Source organism: Lissotriton vulgaris, chromosome 4_1, assembly GCF_964263255.1.
Source record: "Lissotriton vulgaris chromosome 4_1, aLisVul1.2, whole genome shotgun sequence".
Classification (NCBI taxonomy): Eukaryota; Metazoa; Chordata; class Amphibia; order Caudata; family Salamandridae; genus Lissotriton; species Lissotriton vulgaris.
In genome coordinates this window covers 1,805,530,314-1,805,546,377 of record NC_141691.1, presented here as the reverse complement: position 1 = coordinate 1,805,546,377, position 16,064 = coordinate 1,805,530,314, and the positions used below count along the sequence as shown (strand labels likewise).

Here is a 16,064-nt window from a genome sequence, read left to right as displayed (position 1 = left end):
GGAAGGAGAGGAAAAGAAAAAAGAAAGAAGAAAGAAAAAGAGAAAAGAGGGAAAAGATGGGAAAGGGAAAGAGGACAGAGAAGGAGGAGAAGAAAGAAGGAGAGAAGGATTTCCACCGAACCACCCCAACAAACAAGAATCCATTCACCCAGACAGATCGAAGGGATATTGTTCAATCAACCCCTTTGCTGACAGATCCATATAGTTATCCAGAGCATTCCAAACTCCACTAGTAATAGATGGAGAAAGGTGATCATGATCGACCGAGGTATGAGCACTTCGCAAGAAGGAAACCCAAGCCCACCAAGTATGATAAGAAACAGAGGAAAAGGATTTTCATTCCATAAGAATTACTTTCACTGCAATAGTCAATAAGAGATCCAACAGCTGTAACTCCATGGGATCTAAGGGGAGAGGAACTGGGACAGCTAATGGACCCAAAAGAATTAATGGGAAGGAAAGTTGGAACTTAATATCAAAGATGAGCATTAAGTGTTTGTGAATGAGGTCCCAAAAGGGTTGGAGGAGGGAGCATTCAAAAAACATATGCGGAAAGTCACCTGGTAACAAGCCACAGCTCCAACGTAGGTTATCCTCTTTAAGATTGAGCGAATGTAAACGAACAGGAGTCCAATGAAGGAGGTTAACGGAAAAAAAATTAGATTGCATTAACGATGGGGCGATCTTATTGCGAAGGGAAAGTTTACTAATCATCTGCCAGGTGTCAGAAGAAATATGGTCAGTAACACCATGATCTAAATGGTGTAGCCACTTTTGTTGAGCTACCGTATGAGTTGGTAATGACACCGTTGATATAAATTTGTAGATTTTAAAGGCTACATGACCAGATTTAGTCCATATTTGAAAGAGAGTAATTGTAGGGGAATTAGGATGAAGACGCACCTTAGCAAGAGCTACTTTGATTTTAAGAAAAGTATAAAAATCCAAATTAGTTAAAGAATGTTGTTGAGCTAAGGATGAGAAAGGAAGTGGCTCATTATTAGACCCATAAACGTGTTTAACAAGCGAAATCCCTTTAGTGGCCCAATAAGACATCAGAGAAGGATCAATATCAATTTTAATTTTAGAATTCCGCCAGATAGACGACTACCTAGATTTGTGAAGTGGAATCGCCACTTTTTTGTCTACCTTCCGTACCGCAGCAAGAGTATCAAGAATAATAGAGCGGGAGAACAGGATAGACAAGGTAGACGCAGTGCAAAAGGAGGCAGTCGGTAATGGAGAAGCCAATTCCTGCTCTATTAACAACCAGGAAGGAACATGAGTAGGGGCATCAGAGAACCATAGAGCACCTTGAGACGCCAAAAAGGCAGTTTGGTATTTTTCCCAATCAGGAAGATTGCATCCTCCCATATCATAAGGCTTCCGCAAGAATTTATAGGCAATCCTAGCCCGTTTGTCATTCCATAAAAATTTAGAGGTCAGAACATCAATTTTATGAAAGAAGGAATCCGATAACTTTACTGGGAGCATAGATGATACAAAATTAATAATAGGTGTAATCATCATCTTAAGGGTCTGAAGGCGACCCCACCAGGAAATGTGTTTAGGAGACCAATGCCTAGATGCATCAACCTTTTTAGGAAGTGCAAACGGTGCGATTCGCAAAAATCGGCCTTTTGCACTTCCTAAAATGGTTTTTGGAATGCATCAAGCATTTTTGGAAATTCGCTTTTTTTTGCGAGTTCCAAAAATGCGATTGCTTTTAAGGAATCGCAAATTTACGATTCCTTAAAAGCAATGCATCATTCTCAAAACATTTGCGATTCTCAAAATTGCAAATGCAAATTACCACGAAGTTGAACTTCGTGGTAATTTGAAAAACTGTTTAAAAACGCACAAAAATGCATTTTTTAAACTGTTAAGTTACAGACACACATGTCCTTAGGACATGTGTGTCTGTAACTTACATGTAAAAGTGCATTTCAAAGATGCAGGGGGGGGTCCTTTGGACCCCCCTCTCCACCCTAAAAAGGCTTTGTTGCATTCCGATTTCAAATTGCGAATTCGCAATTCCCATTCATTCCTATGGGCATTTCAGCCCATAGGAATGAATGGGAATTGCGAATTCGCAATTTGAAACTCGCAATTTTATTGCGATCCGGTAAAAATTGCGATTTTTACTGAATCTCAATAAAATAGCGAAATTAATGATGCATTGCCATTTGCGATTCCTTATTTGCGATTCCTTATTTTTCGCAAATAAGGAATCGCAAATGACAACGTTGATGCATCTAGGGGTATGTATCTAAAAGACGTCGTACTTTAAGAATAGTCTGGGATTCATTATAGGCAATTGTAGCATATAAGGTAGAGCAAAAATAGATACCAAAGTATTTTAACTGCTTAGACTGCCATTTGAAACAAGCAGAGCCCATATGCGTAAAAAAACAGTAGGCATTCAAGGGGAACATCTCAGTCTTATCCTTATTTAAGGTGTAACCTGAAACCTTCGAAAAAAGGGAAATCGTATCCGAAATAGCCGGGATAGCCAAGGCAATATCATCTGAGAAAATAAGAACATCATCCGCGTACGCAGCAGTTTTAATACGATGAGGACCAAAAGCAAAACCTTTAATGTCTGGGTGTATTTCAATCAATCTGAGGACAGGGTCAATGGATAATAAAAACAAAAGCGGAGATAAAGGACAACCCTGTCTGGTGCCCTGGCGAAGATTAAAAAAAGACGACGTAGCACCATTGACTCTTATGTTAGCTCTAGGTTGAGAATATAGGGACATTACCATATTAATGAAGGAATCACCAAGATTATGTGCACACATGACAGCATGAAGAAAAGGCCAAGAGACCTTATCAAATGCCTTTTCAGCATCAAGGGCCAAGGCCGCGACAGGGAGATGAGAACGTTTAGCTGCACCGAGAATATGACAAAATGTACGTATATTATCACGCGCAAGACGGCCTTTTACAAACCCCGTTTGAGAGGGATGAACCAGTTTAAGAATGAAGGATTCTAATCTCTTGGCTAAGATTTTAGCAAAGATTTTAGCCTCCATGTTAAGAAGGGAAATGGGACGGAAGTTTTTGGGCTCTGAATGGTCTTTTCCCTCTTTTGGAATCACTGCAATGGTAGCCTCAGCCACCGTGCCAGAAACAGAACCATCCTTAATAAACGCGTCAAAGACAGATTGAAGCTTGGGAACAATCACGGGAAGAAAGGTTTTATAGAACAGAATAGGGTAACCATCAGGCCATGAAGCTTTCCCAGAGCGAGTAGCTTTAATTGCGGCAATAATTTCTTCAGGAGTAATCGGACCATTTAAAGAATTGCTATCTTCCACGGATATCGACTTCACCGAAACAGATTTCAAGAAATCCTGACACTGCTCGAAAGAGGCCTGATTAGAAGGGGTATATAAGTTATTGTAGAACTCACGAAAGACTTCAAGAACTTCCCCAGTCTGAAATTTTTTAGAACCAAGATGATCATTAATAGAAGAGATTTGAGAAGATTTAAAGGAGGAATCCTGAAATATTAGCATGGCCGTGCGAATCTTCCCAGCACGATTTTTTAACAATAGTCTTTTGGATTTTTGAGCCTGAACACCAATATGGGCTCTTTTGGTAACTATAGAATTATATTTGTACTTTAATTGCTTGATTACCTGTAGACAAGATTTATCCTTAGAGTGTCTAAAGGTAGATTCCAGACTTTTTATTTCAGTTCCTAGATCTTAATAGCAGCATTCCTTTTTGACATACATTTAATAACCTGGCCCCGGAAAGTACATTTAAACGAATCCCAGAGGACAATTGGGGAAGAGACCGAGCCTTCATTCTCAAGGAAAAAGGTTTCGATTGCACTAGAGAACTCATCAATCTGGGCATCATCATACAAAATTTCTGTATTTAGTCTCCAGGAACAAACTCTTGATTTAGGAGCAAAGGACAACAAAGTAAAAGTAACCGCGGCATGATCAGAAATCAGAATAGGATGAATAAGCGGAGAGGAGGAATCCGAAACCAAAGAGGAATGAACCAATAAATAATCAATACGAGAAAAGGTAGAATGGGGTGAAGAAAAGAAGGAAAAATCACTACCAGTGGGGTTGTGAAGACACCATATATCCTGAAGATGAGTTAGGGAACACATGTTAAGCAATTGTTTATGAGATTTTGGAGGGCGAAATTGAAAAGCTGAATTTCGATCTAGAATGGGATCCATTGGTAAGTTAAAATCTCCACCAACGATAAGATTCCCAGAATGAGGTGTGTCATTCAATTTTTTGGCAACCGTTTTCCAAAAGAACGGATCATCCTTGTTAGGGGCATAAATATTCATGACATAAAGATCAGTATTGCCATCAGACAACTTAGTTAATAACCAACGACCCTCAGTATCATGATCAGAAGAGAGTATGGATAAGCCTGAATTTTTTAAAATTAAAGTAATGACCCCATTTCTTTTACCACAAGCATCGGAGCAAACAACATCTGCAACCCATTCCTTCTTCAGGAATAGTGCCTCTCTGGTAGATACCTTATTTTCCTGAAAAAGGACTAGATCTGAAGAGAGAGATTTGCAATAATCTAAAATGTTTGATCTTTTCACTGGATGAGTTAAACCCTTAACATTAAGGGACAACACATTCAAACCCGGCATTGACAGACATAGAAAAAGATAACATAGGCCCTAAATGGAAAATAAAAAGCAACCATCACGAATACAAGCGTCCAGACAGCAAACACTAATGTCGAAGAGGAACAGTCCATGGGGGAAATCCGAAAGAAGAAGAGAGAGAAGAGAGGAGAAAGAAGAAGAAGGGGAGGAACCAGCAGGGGAGGTCTGAAAAAGACCAACTTCATACTAAGGGGAATGTGGGAGGGCGAGCAAGGGGACCGTCAGGAGGAGAAAATTCAATCAATATCAACAGCCCCAATACAGTACATAACTGGTTAAACTGAATGAGGAGAAAGAAACATCTGAAATACAAACTAATAGCATTAGATTATTTGCAAAAACAATTCATCATGTGAGTCTATAAAGACATCAAGCATATATCAAGTTAATACACAGGTAGCATATAGAGTATACATAGAAAAGTGGCAAAGGTAGAAGAGAGAAAGACACCTAACATAGTAAATGCAATAGCAAATTGTATATGTCATATTATAAGTAAAGAAAGCACCAAAAACATCCTAAAAGGAAAAGAAGATTAAATAAAACAAAGTCGAGGCAATCATGATAAATATCAGGACAGAATCAATAAGAAAACGACTGCTTCCGAAGAGGACTATAGAGTGCAGTATAAAGAAAATAAAGGAGACACAATAGAGAGAGGCACCAACCAGCTATTGAGTAGAACAATCAACGACGATTCAAATTGGATAAAATAGAAAAAAACACTATATCATGAAGACGAAGAATTAAAGATTAGCAATTATTTAAGTATCATGAAATATATATAACTTGTTATAAGTAATTTGATTTGAAAATACAGAAATATATCAACTATATATTAATGAAAAGTAGGAGAAAGGAGACTAGCACGTGGGGAATAAATAGAATAGACTTAGATCTAGGGTAGCAAGGCAATTGATAATACTAGGTAAGGAAGCAAGTAATGAAACCTATCATAAACTAGATATATAAACAACTTATACAATAATGAGGATTGAGCATTAGCTATATAGGTGTACTTAATAAGTATCTATGAAACATTTTATATCACCAATCTATAATATAATTCATTTAGTAATCTATGATGTAAACACTGAAGAACGAACAACATGAGATAAATGTCAGGCGAAATGACCATATAAAGAACCAACAATAAAAGTGACAATAATTAGAGTGAAAAGAAAGAGAAGATCAAAAGAGGGACATAAGACCGAAGACTTATACATAAAAGAGAAGGAAATAAAAAAAGCTAGAAAATGAGATAATAGAAGAACCGAAAACTAACACGGGCAAAGAACAAGCAGACGGAAAGAAAAAGACAGGTAAGCACAATAAAAAACAAACAGGATTAAAGACAACATAGAAAAGGTATACCGAAAAGAATGGTAGAGTACATCATATAGATAGAAAGCGCGAACAGAAGGTGGAGAAGAAGACAGAACGTATACCTTTAAGTGACAACACCGCACACAAGGTAATAAAAGAACACCAACAATAGTGAGCAATAAGAGCACTACACAGAACTAAAAGAGATAAACTTAAAAGACCTGAAAAAGAGACAACTCATTGCAGATATCAAACCGAACCCAAAAAAACTCCAGTGGCAAAGCCACAAACAGACAACACCGATATATCGACAACAGAGGAACATAAAACCACCAAACAGATCATAAAAGACAGCTAAGTCAACAGATCTGAAACCAAGAGAGAGAGCAGAGGAGGTACAAGTATGCACTTCAAGTGCCAGAAGCACCAGGATCAAGCGAAGATGCCATTTGAAGCTCCATCTGCAGTTCCATCTGATTGTCCAAGAAAGAGGTTAGGTGTGCGGGTTCATCAAAAATTCTGGAGCGACCTTTGAAGGTAATACGAAATTTCGATGGACCAGAAAAGGAAAAGGGGATGTTCATGTCAGAAAGACGTTTCCGAAGATTAAGAAAGCCCTTCCCCCTTATCACTGTATCCCTGGCGAAGTCCTGAGAGATTGAAATTCGATGACCTTCCCAGTTAACAGATTTAACCTTCCTCATGTGGGCAAGAATCTGCTCCGTGTGTTGGTGACGCAGTGGTTTAAAAATGATGGCTCTTGGCTGTGTGGCAGATTTAGAACGAAAGGTAGGGACACAATGAACCCTTTCTAATTTAAAGTCTCTCTGGAAGGAGATTTGTAGAGTAGAAGGATTCCATTGATATAAAAAATCAATCATAGAAGAGGATGATTTCTCTGCATCTTCCGGCAGACCAAAAATGCGCAGGTTAGATCTGCGATCACGATCCTCCTGCTCCGAGAGATCCCTGCGCAATGCCGCCAATGAGCACTCCATTCGGGAAAGAGACCTAGATTGCTTCTGCATATTATCCTCTGCACAACTAATATGTGTTTCCGTGGCCGAAACACAAATAGAGAGAGCCTTAAAGTCATTTCTGATAGCAGACACCTCCACTTGTAGTAAATCTGTGTTAGTCTTAGTTGACTGCGCAATATCATGAACCTCATTGAATCTCGTCAAGATTGCATCAAGAGTGGTATTGGTGTCGGATTGAGAAGACTCAGGCGTAGGAGACGGTGATTTGAGTCTTTTAAGAGAGGTACCGGTATCCTTAGCATCCTTAGTAGTTGTTGACCGGCCCATATTTGTAGCCATGGAACACTAGCCACAGAGAAAAATGTAAAGCCACGTGAGGTACAATAGAGGCAGGCAAAGAAGGTCAATGGGAGAGTATTTCCCACAAATAGAGCGCACTGGAAGCAAGCAGGCAGAATAAACCAAAAAGGCGGACTTATATGGCATTCACTCTCAGGAAATAATAATAGAGACTTCCAGAAACCAGCAGGCGAAAGCAGAGATACATAGAATAAATGAAATGCAGCTCCAGCTTCAAACTGTTGCACCAGGGTAATCCAAAATGTCAGTAAGCATAAATAGCCACAAAATATCAGCCAAGCAGCGCGGAGAAAAAAAAAAGATTAATGAATAGTCACAAAGTAACCAAATATATATAATAGCACCTGAGAACTCGTTGACCCGGCAAGAATGTATCCATGTTGTCGTTCTTGAGGAGAAATGCCGAACTCCGTCACCAGCCGCTAAAATGGCGGTCGCTCGTTAAGATAACGAGCGTCACTGCCGTCAGTCAGAAGTCACACTGCTGGGGCTGGAAAACGACGGAAATGTGCTCAAACGGCTCTCGGCATGATCACCAGACCGGCAGAGTTTTTCCGATGCACAGGGGCACCTGGAAACGGGTGAAAAAACCTCCAACGGACCTCGTCACCCTGGAGCTCAAGCGCGACACGCCATCATACAGCGGCGCGCAAGCCACGCCCCCTGCTAATGATATTAATGACTTCTATATTTTTTAAATCGATATTTCTTTCCTTAAGGTTGATATTTTTTAACACAATATTTTGAATGAATGCCGTCTTTCACTATATAGCACCCATGGATACTCCCGAACACCAACAGTAGCACTCTCCGTGCATTACGTCCATGCACGTCATATGATGCCGCTCGCAGTTCAGAGTGTCAAGCATCTCATAAATAATGTTCTACATCTGCTCTGTGTGCAGTTAAGTCCACCTATTTTCAGTAACAAATTGTTGGTGTATGCTTCCAACATATTTCAGTACAAAGAGATTATAAGCAACAAACAAAACCAAAAAGTGATTCTGATGTGAATTACTCATGGCTTTGAATAAGTGCTCCTGCCCTTTGTAGCTAGGGAATTTGTGGGCGGTGGAAGGATTCTCCCAGTGTTACAAAATGCCCTGTGCCATCTGTGTAAAGACAAGAATTAGCATAATGACAGGCATGTTAACACAAACATATGACATTGAAGTAGTGACTGAAATTATATATTTGCCTGTGTTGGCACTTACCAATGTGGCCAAAAGAGAGAGACTGGTTTAGAGTGAGGATTCTTCTGTCAGGTGAGACACCAACAATTCTTCTAGTTTCAGTCTGCCAGGCATCATAGCTGGTGGTGGTGATCACGATGTCCTCTCCCACCTGGTGAAAGATTTTACAATCAGATTTAGACGCAGGTGCACTTGAAGTTCAACACCTTAATTTAAAAGTGTATTTCGAAATTGTTCTTAAGTGGGATCTCAATTACAACTAATGTGTATTTAAGTCATTAAAACATTTAACAAATCCATCCTTAAAAGGCTTAGCAGTTTTGAAAAACTTCTACAGCGAACAAGGGGTGCAGCTTGCACAACCGACTATGCGCTGAACAAGTGTGACGATCGGCTCGCCTGGCCTGCTTACAATTTATCAATTACAAAAATTCACGCCCCAAAAAAAGAATGAGCAAGTCTGTGTTCGCACTGGCTGCTTATGCTTAACCTCTTTGATGCTTCTGTCAGCCAACGGCCATCGCAAGCACTACCTCCATAGTGCTCCGCTAAACTGCCGCACCAAACCGTTAACGGTGTTAGAAGGTTCTGGATTATGAAATGTAAATTAAGGAGTCCGCTGGTGAAACAGTAAGGCGTACAGTTGCGTGCAGGGTTTCCCCAGCATAGAAGATGCAGCCGATGTGTCACACCGCTAAGGTCGAATTCCCTTGAGCAAAGCTCATTTGTAAGATCCAAGCCCACGCAGATGGGCCCCGCCCGCTGACTCCACCATTAGTTTGCTCCCTGACAGTACTGGGAAGTTGGAAGTGTGCGGCCAATAATCTCATTACACACCCAAGCAATATAGTACCAATGTAGGGGAGACGGGCTTGATTATGGAAACTCTTTTGCTGAATCAACACCTCAGCTCTGGAAGGAATATCACATTTTTATTCAATCAGGGACGAAAGCCTTTATGTTTTTTGATTGGACTGTCCAAAAAGAATAATCAATTTCCTGCCGCATATACAAGATGTCTCAATACTGTTACTGTTCTGCTGATCCTACCTTCCAATCCACCGCATTTACCAAAGATATGTTTATTGATCCGGCCGAAGCTGTTTCTGACAATTTTGTTTTGTACACAGAGCGGGGAATTCCATGAAGATCCAGGACCCCGAAGACACCTGCAGACAAGAAAATGTAGAGTTATACTGCAGCATCACACTGCATGTGCTACTTTACAAAGTGTAACACTGTGCTTGAAGACAACAATGACCTTCATTCTTCATTCTCAGATTAACATTCATTATTATTTTTTCAAACGTTTGATAATGTAGCAGTTTCTCTTTATTTTGTATGTATGTGTAATATTTAATAATATTTTCAAAAGGCACTTAACACCAGGCTATAATGCATTTATTATTTAGTGAGAAAAACTACCAGTAACATGGGATGTTCTGCCCCCAAAGCATGTGTATACCCCTGGCTCCTCACATACTATTCATTGCTAGAAAGCAGCGCCTGGACAATTTGCAGAGGCGACACCCGAAGGGGGCTCACGAGCTGGTGCCATAATCCAGTGTTGCGCCCCCGGCTAAAAGGGGCGGGGAACCGCTGTTTGGCGCGCGAAGCAGTACAAAGAGCAGAGGAAGCCCCCGGGCCACCCCCCCCTGGAAGTCCTGAGTGGCACCAAGCCCATCCAGCCAATAATGGCCAGGACGGGATTCAAACCCCCCATTGGGTGAGGGTCTGCACAGAAAAGGCAATTTGGGGGAGCTTATAAGCGCTGCTCCCCCAGGCAAGCTCCTATCTTCAAGGAACGGGGGAGCATCATGCCAGTCCTTTCAAAAAGGGAAAGGGAGGCCTTTTCAAAGACCCAAACAATTCAGGAACTCACTCCAGTAAGCGACGAGCAATATGTTGGAAATTCGAGGCCAACGAATGTACATACGGAGCAAACACATATGTTTAACATGCGGGGGGGACACCCAGCTGCTGGATGCAGGCGCAAAGATGACCCAAAAAGGTAGAAAAAGAAGCAGTGAACCAAGCATATGGGACGGCAGGACAAGGTGGTGTCACGCTAGCATGGTCTCCCATTGACACGTAAAAACTATGCATGCTAGCCAACGGGTACCACAATAAGACAGACGCGGAGATACTGGTCCACGGCTTTAAAAAAGGTTTTCCCATCCCATTGACATGCCCCCCCCCGGCTGCGAGAGAAACCTAAAATCAGCAATGCAGCACCCAGGGGTGGTGACAAAAAATATTGAGAAAAATAGAGAAGCGGTAGGCAGGATTGAAGGCCCCCTTCGCGCCACAAGAGGCAGGGATATGGTTATCTCACCATTGGGGGTAGTCCCAAAAAAGTAACAGGGCCAATTCCGGTTGATCCACCACTTATCATTCCCAGACAGCATGTCAGTAAATGAGGGAATTAATTCAGTGGTCTGCTCAGTGAGCTACTCCACAATTTGACGATGCAATAGACTTGGGGAGGGCGCCTGGTCGAGGGACCCTCATGGCAAATGGATCACCAAGTCAGCGTTCCAGTTACTCCCTGTGCACCCCAATAGCTTTCACCTGCTAGGTTTCCAGTGGGAAGGGAAGTATTATTATGATAGAGCAATCCCAATGGGGTGTTCAGTATCATGCACATACTTTGAGATTTTCAGCACTTTCATCGAATGGGCACTGCCCGACAGGCACCTGGAGGGTGGGAAACTCCATTATCTAGAAGATTTCCTGTTCACTGGCACAGCAGCATCCCCAGAGTGCAGGGATACCTTGAGGGCATTCATAGGCCTAGCAGACGAACTGGGGATCCCCCTGTCAAAAGAAGAGACAAAGGGGCCAACAACAAAAATAATGTTCCTAGGGATGGAGCTAGACTCAGTTGCAGGGACATCCAGGCTACCTGCGAGAAGGTGGAGGATTACAGGCAAGACATCAGGAGCCTCTGCGGGTGCGAGAAAGCTACACTGAGGAACCTCCACAAGCTCATAGGGAAGTTAAACTTTGCAACCAGGGTCATCCCAGGAGGCAAGGTTTTCGCCAGGCGATTGACACAACTGACATGCGGCCTCACCCAGAAGCACCACCACGTCAGGCTCGGGTTGAGGTGAAGAGGGACCTGTTGATGTGGGACACTTTCCTGACAGACTTTAACGGTTTGCTGATCTGGAGGGAAGGTTGGGTGACTAGCAAACAAATCGAGCTATACACTTACCCATCAGGTAGAACAGGTTTCGGTGCAATCTTGAAGGGCAAGTGGTGCGCAGGGCAGTGGCCCAGCAGCTGGCATAGGCAAGGCATAATGGGCAACATTACCTTTTTGGAGTTATTCCCGATCATAGTGGCATTGGCAATCTAGAAGAAGGAACTGCAAAACATGAAATGGACGCTATGGTCAGATAACAAAGGCGTAGTGCAGGCCATTAACAAGGGTTCGGCCAAGTGCCCAGACACACTGCGACTAATGCGCCGTCTGGTTACATTGCAGCTGGAGGGCAACATAGACCTATGAGCAAGGCACGTCCCAGGGGTGGAGAACAAAATAGTGCACGCCCTATCCAGGGCCAGGATAAACAAGTTCAGGGAACTGCTGCCCAGGGCAGAGCTGAGCATGACCCCCTTCCCGAAACAGCTGTGGGACCTGGTGGGGTAGACCTATCAGAGCTTGTTCTCCAGGCACTTGCCCCAGCAGCAGCAAAGAGAAATGAAAAATACGTTGCAACTGTGATGAGGGTGGGGGGCATCTAATCGCTAAACAGCGAGGGAGACACACGCAGGGCAGCAGAACTGTTCATTGGTTGGGTATATGACGGCAAGAAGTCCAGGTTGTGGGCCCACCTGGCTGCCGTGACACACCACGTAAAGTTAGAAACAGGACAAAACCCAATTGCATCCCACTACATCAGAGCAGCAATGAAAGGGTGGAGACGGGAGGAGGGCAAGAAGGTCGACACCAGGCGGCCAATAGATTTTAAGAGGCTGGGGGCACTGTTGGGGGCTTTGGAGGGCATAACAACAGACAACTTTGCGCTCTTACTAGTTAAGGCGGCATTCACCACTGCCTTCTTCAAGGCATTCCACCTCAGCGAGTTAGTAGCCCCAGCTAGGGAGGGCCAGGCAGAACAGTGCTTGCAGGCGAGCGACATAACACAGAGGGCGAGAGGAGATTTTGTTACAACGGTCAAAAACAGACCAAGCTGGCAAAGGGACCGTAGTGAGGCTACAATTCATGGACGACCAGAGGTGCTGCAGGGTATGTTGCCTGCTCGCCTACATGGCCGTGCGTCCAGCCGGCAGGGGCCCCCTCTTCAAACACGGAGACGGAACCCAAATGAGCAAGTTTCAATTCACTGCAGTCATGCACCTCGGGCTCAGCAGGGCTGGCCTTCCCCTGAGAGGTTTCAGGTTCCATTCATTGCAGATAGGGGTGGCCACAACTGCAGCACAGCAAAGGATGAGCTAGGGAGGAATACAGGCAGTGGGGAGATGGCGGTCACGGGCGTACAGAACATACTTGAGGTCACAACTGCTTGGACCAGTGAGGCACAGCAGGGGAGTAGGGAGCCACCCGCCTTCCCGGGGCAAACAAGGGAGTGACCTGTTGTTTTCCATTACTTTGACAGGAAGAAGACCGCGCCTGGTGTGGGTGGTGGGGCACTCATTTATCAGGTGGATGGATGCCTGGAAGAAACACGGGGGCCGCTCACTCAAAGAACGGCCAGCATTCTTTCTTGAAAAGAAGGTAAATCCTCCTGAGTGTGAGGATACCAATATTTCAAATCAATAGCGCGATCCTCAATTTTGAGGGGCGCCCTGGACTTGCACTCGAAAGATACTGCATTCAAATAATCACTGGTTTATCAAAAAAGTTTGTTGAATAATTCAATTTTTTTGCTGATCTTGTTGTCAATGCATAATTACTTCATTATGATCATAAATTCTTAATGTTTTAACTTTTTTAAGTTTTCTTCATGTTCATAGTCGTATATACAACTGCACAATGCATTTCTGGCACTTGTCCTTCATCAGAGGAATATGCACTGTTCAAATAGAGAAAATGTTAGGTCAATCCTACAATTTAATTACATATAATGTCTTTGTAGCAATATTATAACATAAAATCACATCTCATATGCGAGTGACTATTAAGGGATGAATCACATATCACAGATAAATAATTGTATAAAGCATAGCAATCTCCAATTGATAACCTTTTGAGTTTGTAATATGTAAAAGGTTAACACTTCTAAATGGTGTGAATCGGTGTGATCTAAAACATCAAAACTCAGTATTTTTCAAGCAACCCTCAACTCTTATATCTTCAGTGTGCGGTTCACCCTTCTGCAGTACAAATGAAAGCATGAACGACTTGTATACCGGAGTCATCGCATAAAAAGAAATGCGAGAAAACGCTTACTTGTATGTGACATCCAGTAGATTAGCCCAAAGTTTGAACAGCCGGTTTGGGGTCGTCGGCGATGGCGTGTATTTAAATACTCGTTGAGCTATATTAAAACATGCAACAATTAGCCCAGATTTATAAAATATTTTTTTTTAAAGCTGAACGTGTATTTGAATCAGTGGCAAATATTCTTACCGGTATTTAAATAAGTCCAAATCGATAGGGTGTTTCGATTGGTATGGTGTAACCTAGTGTAAATGACAGTTTAAATGACCCGTGAATGTCCGTGAGCTAACGAGATCACGCTGTGATAATTTTACGGAAAAGTTACTGTTGCAACAAAATGCAACAAAAAGTTTGTTAAATGGATGTTAGTCAAAGTGATCTAAATAAACATGGATGAAGATCTCTGAAATTCAAGGTTTAATGATGAGTTTTGTCAGCCGGAGTCCCGCCTGAAAAGCGTTTACCCTTCAAAAACTACAAAAGAAATTGAAAAGTGATGCAAAGTATACCTTGTCCGTGCGTAGGTGAACTATGGTACTATATAGCACAAGAAACAAGATTGTACTCCGTAGGCGTATGCCTAAAGAAAAAATATGAGAAAAATACTAATTATTACACGCAGTTTACTAAAAACGGTGTATACTATTGTCGTGTCTGCAACGAAAATGGTGTTACTGGCTCAGCTTAAAGTAAAAAAGTGTGTAAGGTGATGGTAATCATACGAAAATCTAACCTAGTGATGAAAATATATCTGAGAGAGTTGTGCGGTTCACAATAGTTCACAGTTTGCAAACAACAGTTGTAAAAAAAGAATTTCACAATATTTTTAAATATACTAAATCCAAATCTTCCAACATGACGCAAAAAGAGAAACAAACTCTCAGAGAAATAGCCTCCAATCTGGAAATCACCATCTGCCAGGCAGACAAAGGAGGAGCTATGGTAAACATGGACATAGTTACTATGTAGAAAAAGTTCAAGAACACATCCAAGATATCAACACATACACTCACATAAAATAGGACCCTACCAAAGAATTTCAAAGTATTCTGTTAGAATTTATTACTAAGGCCTTGGACTCAGGCACTATAACCAGTGAAGACAAGAATTTCCTAATCAAAACCAACCCCTCTATTCCATACATCTATATGATTTCTAAAATACATAAGCACCTTGCCACCCTTCAGACCTATTGTGTCCACGGTTAATTCAATGCACGAATCAGTTGACAAATATCTTGATAAACATCTTCAACTCGTGGTAACAAACACATCAACTTACATAAAAGATTTTTTGAACACACTGGAATCACTGAAATCTGAAATTACCAGCGATACCATCTTACGTACAATTGATGTAAAGTCTCCTTACACTTCCATTCCACACGACATGGGAATGGCAGCTGTGGAATCTTTTCTTGTTAATAATGATGAAGAGGAAACTTTGAAAGTTTTCCTCATTGAACTGCTACATTTCACCCTCTACCATAGTTATTTTAAATGGCAAGATACTTCAGCCAAGCATCGGGCACTTCTATGGGCAATTGCGCCGCACTGGCGTATGCACCGTTTCGAACTGGATCATGTCTTAAGCCAGGTACTTTGGAAAAAACATCTCATTAGAGTTCAGTTCAATAACTTTTATTCGATTACAATTTGTATAATCATAAAAAGTACATAGTTAAAAAGCAAAGCCAAACATTTCATCATATACATGAGTTTAAGAAAAGAACTTTTGAAGAGTGCATGAGAGAGAACTTGTTGCTTAAGTACTTCTGTTCAGTTTGTGAGTTTTTGACGAATTGTAATGGAGGCCTTTAAAAACGTTGCTACGAATTTAGCTACATGCTCTGAGTGCAGACATTGCAAAAACAAGAATGCAGAGTGGCACTGTCTCTGACCAGCAGATCGAAGAAGTGGAAGTATCCAAGATTTACGAGGGATTTTGTAATATTTACAGAAAAAAATAATATGAATTGTTGTTTGTGGAGATATTCCATCACATGGACAGTTCATGAGCGAACGGGACCAGTTGTGACTTTCAGGAAAAGAGACCAAACGAAAAAAGGTATTGAAGCGAAATCTTGTTAATAAATTTTTTTCCTGATTTGACAGAAAAAATGACAAGTAGGG

At 41.8% G+C, this 16,064-nt stretch overlaps 1 protein-coding gene across 1 annotated transcript in view; it reads right to left on the bottom strand.

Annotated features, from left to right (window-relative positions):
- Nucleotides 1-16,064, bottom strand: part of LOC147724582 (fibrocystin-L-like) — a 2,246,326-nt gene that overhangs the window by 467,258 nt on the left and 1,763,004 nt on the right. The window contains exons 63-64 of the mRNA XM_086918063.1: nucleotides 9,573-9,691; nucleotides 8,544-8,673 (exon numbers count right to left, since the gene is read on the bottom strand). Of these exons, the coding sequence (XP_086774189.1) occupies nucleotides 8,544-8,673; nucleotides 9,573-9,691 (249 nt within the window). The remainder of the gene's footprint in view (nucleotides 1-8,543; nucleotides 8,674-9,572; nucleotides 9,692-16,064) is intronic.